This window comes from Entelurus aequoreus, linkage group LG26 (genome assembly GCF_033978785.1).
Source record: "Entelurus aequoreus isolate RoL-2023_Sb linkage group LG26, RoL_Eaeq_v1.1, whole genome shotgun sequence".
NCBI classification, from domain to species: domain Eukaryota; kingdom Metazoa; phylum Chordata; class Actinopteri; order Syngnathiformes; family Syngnathidae; genus Entelurus; species Entelurus aequoreus.
The window spans coordinates 15,851,227-15,861,713 of record NC_084756.1 but is presented as its reverse complement, the minus strand read 5'-3'; the positions used below and the strand labels follow the sequence as shown (position 1 = coordinate 15,861,713).

Here is a 10,487-nt window from a genome sequence, read left to right as displayed (position 1 = left end):
AATCATTTTCAAAAATGTTTATTTTTAGGCCATTTATCCCCTCCCCCTGTGTCTGTGTGAAACCTGTGCTTGTCAGTGTCTGTGTGGTATACCTAATAGTGTGTGTGCAGTATGTGCACTCTTCTGTACAGTACAGTGTGCATGTCTGTTCACAGTATACAGTATTTCTTGCATAGTGCGTGCGTGTGTGTGCGCCCACACGCGCGGGGGGTTGAGGGGCCAAGACCATGTCAGGCCCAGGGGGCCAAAATTTCTTAATCCGCCCCTGCTTATGATGTCATTTTAGTATATTTTGCCTTTTTTTTTTTTTGTATAAAATGTGCAACGTCCCCTTTAAGGACTCTAACCGGAAGTCTCCCACCCAATATATAAAATAAACAATTTTGGTCCCAAAACCAAACCTTGTGGAATTCCACATTCTAGCATACTACGCCTTATGATTTAATTTTAATATATTTTGCCTTTTTTTTTTTTTGTATGAAATGTGCAACGTCCCCTTTAAGGACTCTGGCCGGAAGTCGCCCGCCCAATAGCGGCGCGGAAACTAAAACGTTGTTGTTGTTACTAAGCTAGTCTACCTACCAGCAGCTAACGGTAGCCGGTCGACGGCTTCGTTATCTATCTCCTTTAAGCACCGTGTCACTCCTAAAATAACACATTGAGGTGTCTTCTTCCTTCCAGTAGTCCTCGCTTGGCTTCCAGCAGCAGACATGATGACTTCTGTTCTGGTAAGTTCTGTTAAAGCTGATACTCGATAGCTAGCCAGCTAGCTGCCAGCCTGAAAGAAGTTACGTTTGTTGTTCGTAGCGGCATAAAAAACGTTTTCATGTGTAGCTGTGTTTGTGAGGCATTTACGTTTCTGCGTAGAAATGTTCATTTGGGTATTAACATGGAATTATAAGACACTACCTAATGGCAGAATATTCGCTACAGTCGTGTATTTATACGACATACAGTGCAGCTGTTTGTGTGTGACGTCACCTTTATTCCGTTTATCCAGCCATCAATTTTTTACACCTTGTGTGGTGTTCGGGTGTGTGGGACCCGTTTTCATTTTTTATTCAAAGAAAAATTATACAATTAATTAATTTTTCAAACTGAGACTCACTGACTTTGGCTAATTTTCTGTGAAGAACATATATCAGAATACATATTTAATGACCACACACCATACACCCCCCTACACATTTCTATTACATATAAGATGTCCGGGTCCACTGGACCCGGGGCTAAAAGAAGTGTGGAAATTGATGTTCTGTGTACCACACACACACCATTCTTGCCAAACCTCCTGATATTCCCAGGAGACTCCCGAATTTCAGTGCCCCTCCCAAGTCACATAATATATGCGGCTTTCACACACACACATAGGTGAATGCAACGCATACTTGGTCAACAGCCATACAGGTCACACTGAGGGGGACCGTATAAACAACTTTAACACTGTTACAAATATGCGCCACACTGTGAACCCACACCAAACAAGAATGACAAACACATTTCGGTAGAACATCCGCACCGCCACACAACATAAAGACAACAGAACAAATACCCAGAACCCCTTGCAGCACTAACTTTTCCGGGACGCTACAATATACACCCCCCGCTACCACCAAACCCGCCCACCTCAACCCCCCCAAAACCCTGCCGCCCCCAACCCAACTCCCGAATTCGGAGGTCTCAAGGTTGGCAAGTATGGCACGCACACACACACACAGTAGGCCTAGACAGGAGGAGGACCGAGTGTAGGTACACAGAACATCAGAGGGTCAAATGTGTGAGAAAATGAGAGCAGACAGTGTTGACAAACAATGTTGCAACCTTGTGTGGGAACCGCAGGTGCAGAAACACAAAAGAAAAATCCCTGTGGGATGCAGAAACTGGCAGAGAAATTTTCTGTGCAACATTCATATTGTTGTTACTCAGCCAGCGTTTGTGGGTCTGATGGACCCGTTGCATTTTGTGGCTTTTAATGCCTCACAATCAAACACTTTTATGGTAAAATACTGAACAGATGTTTATTGGGATAAGGCGCTAACCGCGGCCCTTCTGGAGCAGGGGTGAAGTGTCTTGCCCAACGACACAACGACCATGACTAGGATGGCGGAAGCTGGAATTGAACCTGGAACCCTCACTCCTGATTTCCACAAGACGCCTCTCGGACCGGCAACACCATCTGCCGTCCGGCAATCCCCACGGTCGTTCTGTTGCGGCTTAACCCTGCAGCGAAATAGTGCAGACTTTTACGAGATCTAGCAAATTTGCTCATAATTCATGTGATAAAGTAAACACTGAATTAAACACCGCGGAACATCTCAAGTTTTGCCGTCAATCAAATGCACAGGTGGGCGCGTCTGTGACTGCATTGACTTGACTAGTGAAAAAGACAAAAGTTTTGCCTTGCAGGACGACCTTTTTTTTTGTAGCAGGCAACAACACAACAGTAGACACAACAACCACAAACCAAGCCCCTGCCTCCCCGGCCCCCGTATCACCTGGCATTTGACACAGGACCCTATGTGCCCGGGATGTGTCTAAATATTCTTTAATTTTGGACCTCCAGAATCAGCATTTGAGTCAACAAGGTGAAATTATGTCTGAAAACCTTTGACAAGTTGACTTCATGTCAGTCCCCGCCCATCTGGACGTTTAAAAGTGTAAAATACGATCCACCATGAAGACGGACTATTTTATTTTAAAAGCAAACCGGATAATTTATTTTGTGTTATTGCATGACTTACTGTCCATCACAACAATATAAGAAGCTCTGCGTATTAGCAATTGGCTCCCGAACGTACCACAGGCTGTGGAAACGGACACGTAGACTTGAATAAAAACAGAAAGAGTCGGCCGGCGTGGCGGTTACACAAGGCTGCCATGACGCGTCTTGTGGATATCAGGGGTTAAATTGCTGGCACGCCCGCTCTCCCATCTGCGCCACACGTTTCCCCCTATTGCTTGGATTATACTTAAGTCAAGTCCGGCAAATTAAATATACGTGGTGGTCAAGCTGGCTCTGTTCTCAATGGGTACTCGGCGCCATTCAGCCTTTCTCAAAGACAAAATGCCCTATGCTTGTTTTTGGCCGTACGAATCATTCAAATCGCGAAAAGCATAAATGTTTCTTCAGAGTACTTTTGAGAGGTAATCAAAAAGGGCAGAAGAGTGCAACATTTTACGAAACGACAACGAGAAAAGCATGCAGCTCACACTCCCATCCAAAGGAGCAATCGAAGAATGCGTGAGTTTGCAGTGGTCACTTCGTTAAAGGTTTGTTTGATGTACTTTTAAGGTTTATTATTTCCCATTTAAGTATTATCTTGATATTATTTGTATTAAACATGTTTGCTATGAGTGTTTCAAAAAGCACCAAGTCTAAAAGAAAGCAAATGTGAGCAAAACCTAAAAGAGTTAAGTTTTTACCAAAGGCAGTAATCATAAATTAATCTTTCAGCACATACACAATATTGACATCTATAGTTATATTTTGATAGGCAGGGGAAACACGCTTCTCGTAAACTGGAACAAACATGCCAGTAGACGCAAAGTTAAATCATGAAATGCAGCCTAACCCGAGCAAAAGTGATGCACATTTATCCGGGTGAGTCTTGAGACCAATTTCCTTGACCCAGCCACACACAAATAAGTTGTAGACCTTCATGCCTTTCCATATTTCCACCTGTTTTGTCGTGTAAAAATGGACAATAGTTTGATATGTTTTGATAAGGGAAGGCGACCGACGTATAGTCCTTGATGGATAAGAGGCATGGAGTGTCTTATTCACTTTTATGCAGATGACTGCCAAATTTACATGCCGATTTCAAAAGGCCACGGCCCCCTGACACCCTTTCTCAACTGTCTATGTGACATCAAGGCTTGGTTAGCCCAGAATGTTTTAATAATGAATGAGGGAAAAACGGAAATTTCAGTTTTTGGTCCGGCCCTCACTGACTTGGGACCATTGCAAAATTATGTGCGTCCCAAAGTCACCAGCCTTGGCGTCACTATAGACAGCGATTTTAAACTTGACAAACAAGTCAATGGCGTTTTAAAATCGTGTTTTTATCATCTTCGTCTTTTAGTAAAGGTAAAACCGTTTTTATCTTTTTACCTTTTTGAACAAGTCGTGCATGCTTTTATTTCAAGTGGCCTGGACTACTGCAATGCACTTTATGCTGGCATTAGCCAAAAAGATCCTCCAGATCCTCCAGCTATACGGTATACCATCAAAGTACGTCAACATCTTCAGAGCCCTGTACCACAACTCCACCTGTCGAGTGAAAACCACCAACAGGACAACCGACGACTTTGACATTGTGACCGGGGTAAGACAGGGTTGCATCTTGTCTCCCTTACTGTTCATCATTGTCATAGACTTTGTCATGAGGAAGTCTGTCGTCGGAGCAAACCTCGGCATTAAGTGGGGAGGGGGCAGACTGGCAGATCTGGACTTTGCGGACGACTTGGCTCTGCTTAGCCATTCCTACGCTGCACTCCAAAAATTTACCAACAATCTGCATGAGCAAGGGGGAAAAGTCGGCCTACGTATAAGCCAAGAGAAGATCAAGGCCATGACCGTCGCACAAGACCAAAACGTTCCACTGCTCACCGTAGGCGAACAAGGCATAGAGTATGTTGAGAACTTCACGTATCTTGGAAGCAACATCTCAAACACTGGAGACGCAGAAAAGGATGTACAGACCAGAATCGGAAAAGCTGCAGGAGTCTTCTAACGCCTCCGGAACATCTGGTCATCAAAATCTATCAGTACGTCCACAAAGCTGCGCCTCTATATGTCAGTGGTCATCCCTACAGTGACCTATGCCTGTGAGACGTGGATGAAGACATCAAGCATTACTAACAAGCTGGATGTGTTCCACCGACGGTGCCTCAGATACATCTTGAGGATCTCATGGAGAGACCACATCACCAATGAAGAGGTGATGAGAAGGGCAGGGGTAGCACCATTGTCTGACATAGTCTCTGACATGAGAAGGAGAATGGCTGGACACGTACTCCGACTGCCAAAAGAGAGACCGGCAAGTGTGGCAATGGACTGGGTGCCAGAAGGGGGAAAGAGGAAGAGAGGACAGCCAAAGAATACGTGGAGACAAACAGCCAAGGAAGACCTGAGAGAGATGGGAGTCAGCTGGCATGGAGCAAGAAGTGACCGGAACAAATTGGGGGGACTTGTCGCCCAATGTTCCAACAGGAATGGGAGGAACTAAGTCTAAGTAAGTAAGCCAAAAAGCTCTCTCCCGGTTGCAGTTAGTCCAGAACGCGGCAGCACGACTTTTAACTGGGGCCAGGAAACGCGAGCATATAACCCCAATTCTTCAGAGTTTGCACTGGCTCCCTGTTCATCTTAGAATTGATTTTAAAACTTTGCTGTTTGTTTTTAAAGCTTTACATGGACTGGCACATCAGTATATTTTAAATTTACACTCTGTTCGCGCTCTGAGGTCCGAAGGCCAGCTCCAGCTCGTGGTGCCCAAGACCAGACTTAAATGTAGGGGAGACAGGGCCTTCTCTGTGGTCGGCCCTAAGCTCTGGAACACTCTGCCCCTCCATGTTCAAACTGCTCCCACAGTGGAGTGTTTTAAGGCTCGTCTTAAGACCCACTTTTATTCTTTGGCTTTTAACACTACGTGAGTTGTGTGGTCCTCAGTCCTCTGTTGTCCTATGTGTTTTTTATAAATTTTGATTTCTATTTACTGTTTTAATTGGTTTTACCCTTTAAAATCGTTTTTAATCATATTTATTTTTATATTGGTTTTATATTCATTTATTTTTTGTTATTATTCAGTCATTGGTGGAGCTAAGGATAATATTTGAATATTGTTTTTAATATTTTTAATATTGTTGTGCAGCAGTTTGGAAACATTTTTGTTGTTTAAATGTGCTATACAAATAAAGTGGATTGAATTTGATTGGATATCACTTGACACATTTTTTGATAAAGTATAGGGATAGATTCTATTGCATAGTTTACATTTTTGCTTGTATCTTCTTGTTGCAGGAAGATTAAAGCCTATTTTGTACTCAGATAGTTTGCGCGCTGTTTGCTGTACAACAGCCAACTTGGATGGGTTGAGCACCACATGTTTTCGCTTCCGGGAAGAAGTCACGTGTGGGTATACAAGCAATTGTCATTAATACAATCTTTAACTAGCATTCTTGCAATAAGTCCTTAAAACAGCAGTGTTTCTGTCTTATATAAATTGTTCAATCTTTCTGTGTGGAGTTTGCATGTTCTCCCCATGACTGCGTGGGTTCCCACCTGGTACTCTGGCTTACTCCCACCTCCAAAAACATAAATTGGCCCTAGTGTGTGAATGTTGTCTGTCTATCTGTGTTGGCCCTGCGATGAGGTGGCGACTTGTCCAGGGTGTACCCCGCCTTCCGCCCGAATGCAGCTGAGATCGGTCGGGTCCAGCAACCCCGCGACCCCGAAAGAGACAAGCGGTAGACTTTTTTGCGCAAGATTCCTAAAGACGACAGACTGCTGCCTTTCATGTAGAACAGGGGTGTGAAACGTACGTCCCGCGAACAGGTTTCATCCGGCCTGCGGGATGAGTTTGCTAAGTATAAAAATGAGCCGACATTTTTTAATGAAAGAAACCGCTGTTCTAAATGTGTCCACTAGCTGTCGCAATAGCAATTCTTGTATCTTTGTAGATTATGCTACATGTGAAAAAAAAAAAACCACATATTAGTGCACCAGTCGAGCGAAATGAGCAAACTACATAAATAACATCCTGTAATTTTATATTGATCATTTTTTCATCTTGATAGATTGAAAATTATTATTCAGAAAGTGTAAACAACGACAAATAAAGATTACTATTAAACGCAACATGTAAGTGTAAAAAAAAACCCCAACAACATTATGATTTCTAAAATTTTCAGAATGTGCTTGTTCTAGTTTTAAACAAAGAAAACAATCTTATGTTGTCTTATTTTTAAGTTATTGCTCAGTGATTTTACCAGTCCGGCCCAACTTGGGAGTAGATTTTTCTCCATGTGGCCCCCGATCTAAAATGAGTTTGACACTCCTGACGTCGAATCTTTGATCTGATATGAACATTTTGCAGCAAATCATTGTAAACAGCAGATTGTTCCTGTCATAAAAAAAAGGATCTTTAATTCGCGTTTTTGCAGTAGACTTAAGTCACATTTCATTCGGTATAGATATACTTGAGGGACATGCAGTTGTATCTATACCGTCGTTATACATGCTAATAAAAGTTATATGTAAGCATCTAACTTTGGTCAAAAGCACCCAGATTGAAGATGCCAACACCAAAAAAATCAATTCTCGACGCCATATTTGTCAAAGTGTCTCATGATGATGCCGAGCTCAAGCTCCACGGTCCCCATAGCCTCGGTGTACAGCCTGTATCTATCCGCTCCGCTGTAGATGAGATCCGGGCTCTTGAGCTGCGGTCCCCCGCCAACAAACGTCTGCGTTAGCTGCTCCTGCCAGGAGCCGAGTGGCCTCCAAGTCCCGCAGCTAACGCGATGGTGTCCGGGGCTGGAGGGAACGTGGCAGTAGCCGTAACCGTAGAGCTGGCAGCGGCCGAAGGAGTCCTGGTGCCAGACCTGCAGGTGAACCTTGGGCCAGCCCTGGAGTCCCTTGGTGGCGTAATGTAAGTCAATAGGGTGGCACCAGTACGCCATGTCTCCCGTTTGGGGGCTATCCACCTGGGTCTGTCCTTGCTTTAAGCCCGAAAGAAGGCGCCATGCTCCTCCAGTGTGAACCCCCCATTTGCAAAACAAGCTGTTGCTGGGGAAGCCAGTAGCTCCAACCAGCTGCCCTATAACGTGCAACTCTGCCATGACACCTACACGTCCATCTATCCCCTCAGCATAAGAGCTGTGTTACGCCAGCGTCAAAGCGTAGGTCTCCTTGGCAACGTCGCTTGTTCAAAGCAAAGGTGCTGTCCAGCGCTTTGCCTGTCAGAAAATACAAAAATACGAAAGAAAAAAAAGTTTCTGTGACACTTGAATGGGAGATCAGTGTCGCCCTTTGTATAAAGAACACTTTTTACAAAACAAGTTGACAACGTGATTGGATTGTGGAATGCGGCGATGGATGTACAAAGGAGAGACCGTGCCTAAGAGACAACAGGCGGGACAGCCCAAGTTAAGAATGACCACTTCTTCGACGCCTACAAACAAATCCAAGCAAAGAAACAGCGCCTCCAGGCGGGTACATAATAGAGCACTTGACATTCTCATTGGGCCAGAACAGTAGGAGCCAAATCAGTGATTTGCCTCTACAAAGCTTGCAATTGTTTTATAGATTTAAAATAAAATTCGCAGTGGTGTTAATGTGCATGCATATATGCTAATGGGTGTCTTGATATATTGCTTACCAACCTTATTTAGTCAAGATGATGAAATGCACACAGTGTCGTACCACTAAGTAAGCATGCCAGTCATTGTCTCTAGAGGTCTTTTTTTTCTTCATTTATTCATTTATTTCAGTCAATGTCATAAAAAGTACAAGGTAGACAACACATAATTTAAATTAATATGATGCAAACAGTAATGTACAGTATGTAAGCATGATGGTCCAGTTTTGCCTGAAAGGGAGTGGGAAGAAGATAATTTATTTAATCCCACCCCCAGTTCTCCATTCAGTGATTATTAATACATTGAGTTTCACTGTTACTTTGTTTAAGGATTATAATACAAAGGTTGTATCATAGTGACATTACCACAGGTAACAATAATTATTACACTGTAACAATAATTTTTTATCAACAATGTAGGAAGAATGAATATACCAACAATGGTAATAGACAACATAGCAACAATGGTAATAGACAGCATAGCAACAATGGTAAGGAAACATTGAGCACATGTTAACACTATGAGACAGAGTACAACAGCAGGTCAAATTAAAGACCCTCATCTCTATATTTGAACCAGACCCGATGTTTGTATAATAGTTTAAATCGATTAATAGTTTGGCATTGCTTGTGTTGTAAGTCCAGTTTGTTCCATAGTTTTACTTCGCATACAGACACAAAAAACATTTACGTGTGGTTTGAGCTCTCGGCAATGAGAAATATCCAAAGCCTCTCAAGTTATGAGCCTGCACTTGTTATAAAAAAACGTTGTAGATTAGGCGGCAATAATTTGTTAAATGCTTTATACAAGACTATTGATGTTTAACAAGATCATCAAGTTTGAGCAACTTTGATTGCATAAACAGATTATGAGTTTGTTCTTAAAAAACACTGTTGTGAATGAGGTCTGGATAATAATCTCTATTGAAACGTGTGTGTGAATGTGTGGACATTACAAGTTCTTCCACTGTGTGTGTAGGTTTTTGCGGGTATTCCGGCATCCTCACAAATCTCAAAAAGCTGGCATAGGCTCTAACTCAGCTGTGACCCTAATGAAGTGGTATAGATGTATTATAACAAGTGCAGTTCTGCATCAGGTTATAATGACAGATTTTAAATACAGCTACTGCATTGGATACCATGTGTATACACGGTTATGAGAAAATATGCAATATGTTGTGAGCTTCAGGCTGCAATCAAATTGATGCTTAGACTGATTGTTTAAAATTTAGGCAATGCAAGAAGGTCCATGGGGTGTCTTAATATTTTCACATGATTGTATTGTGTTTGTTTGTGAGGGGTAATGCTATCTTCAAACCCCTGTACACAAAATAATGAAATATTTGTCCAAACACGCACCCCTACTATGTAGCCTGTGTTATTGAATGTTTAGCCCATTGTGGCAACAACATCACTGCACATTGTTAGTTGCTTCTGAATGTATGCGCTGCATGCAGATAGTAAACGACAACCACAAATGCCAGATTAATTTCTCGGGGGACAAGCACTTTTATATTCAATATCATTAGTAATTGTGAAAAAAATAACATTTTGGAAGGGGTTTAAAAATTCATATGATTTAAAAATATATATATATTCTCTTAAACCACTAATGGTTTTTACTATCCTGTTCCGTGCTGTTCTTGTTATATTTTTTTATTACGAAGATTTTTGCTTTGAACAAGGTTCAAACAGCTAGTTTAGTTTAAAACTTCTCAAACAGCTCAACAAGCACTACAAAACAATCCACTGTATTTTTAGTGTGTTTTGGTGAATCACCATGAAATTTAGTACACTCCTTTAGTATACAATTTGATTATGATTGGTTGGAAAACAAGACATGGTCCCCATCAAGCAAAACGTTTTTGCAGAGCTCCTAGCAACCAATTGTTCATAAGTTAATTATTATCTATCTTAATGAGTATAAATATATATGTATATCGATATCATACTTAGGAATATCGCACATAATTCATCATTTGACTTTACTATGTGTTAATTGTATGTCTTTCCACACAGCCTGATCCGACACTCGAACGAAACTTTAAGGGCCACAAGGACACCGTGACTGGTGTGGACTTCAGCAGCAACATGAAGCAGATTGGTAACGGCTCTCTTTTTTCATTATAA

General features: G+C 42.1%; 2 protein-coding genes across 2 annotated transcripts in view; one reads left to right on the top strand and one right to left on the bottom strand.

Moving 5' to 3' along the window:
* The first annotated feature begins 382 nt into the window (after nucleotides 1–382).
* The window catches only part of LOC133643551 (POC1 centriolar protein homolog A-like), a 56,647-nt gene continuing 46,542 nt past the window's right edge, over nucleotides 383–10,487 (top strand). Inside the window, exons 1-2 of the mRNA XM_062038187.1 lie at nucleotides 383–728; nucleotides 10,377–10,461. Coding sequence (XP_061894171.1) covers nucleotides 711–728; nucleotides 10,377–10,461 — 103 coding nt within the window. The 5' untranslated portion in view covers nucleotides 383–710. The remainder of the gene's footprint in view (nucleotides 729–10,376; nucleotides 10,462–10,487) is intronic.
* On the bottom strand, nucleotides 7,125–8,155 carry LOC133643198 (B9 domain-containing protein 2). Its single transcript, XM_062037621.1, has one exon. It carries the CDS (start codon nucleotides 7,837–7,839, stop codon nucleotides 7,312–7,314), a length of 528 nt encoding a protein of 175 aa, XP_061893605.1. The 5' UTR covers nucleotides 7,840–8,155; the 3' UTR covers nucleotides 7,125–7,311.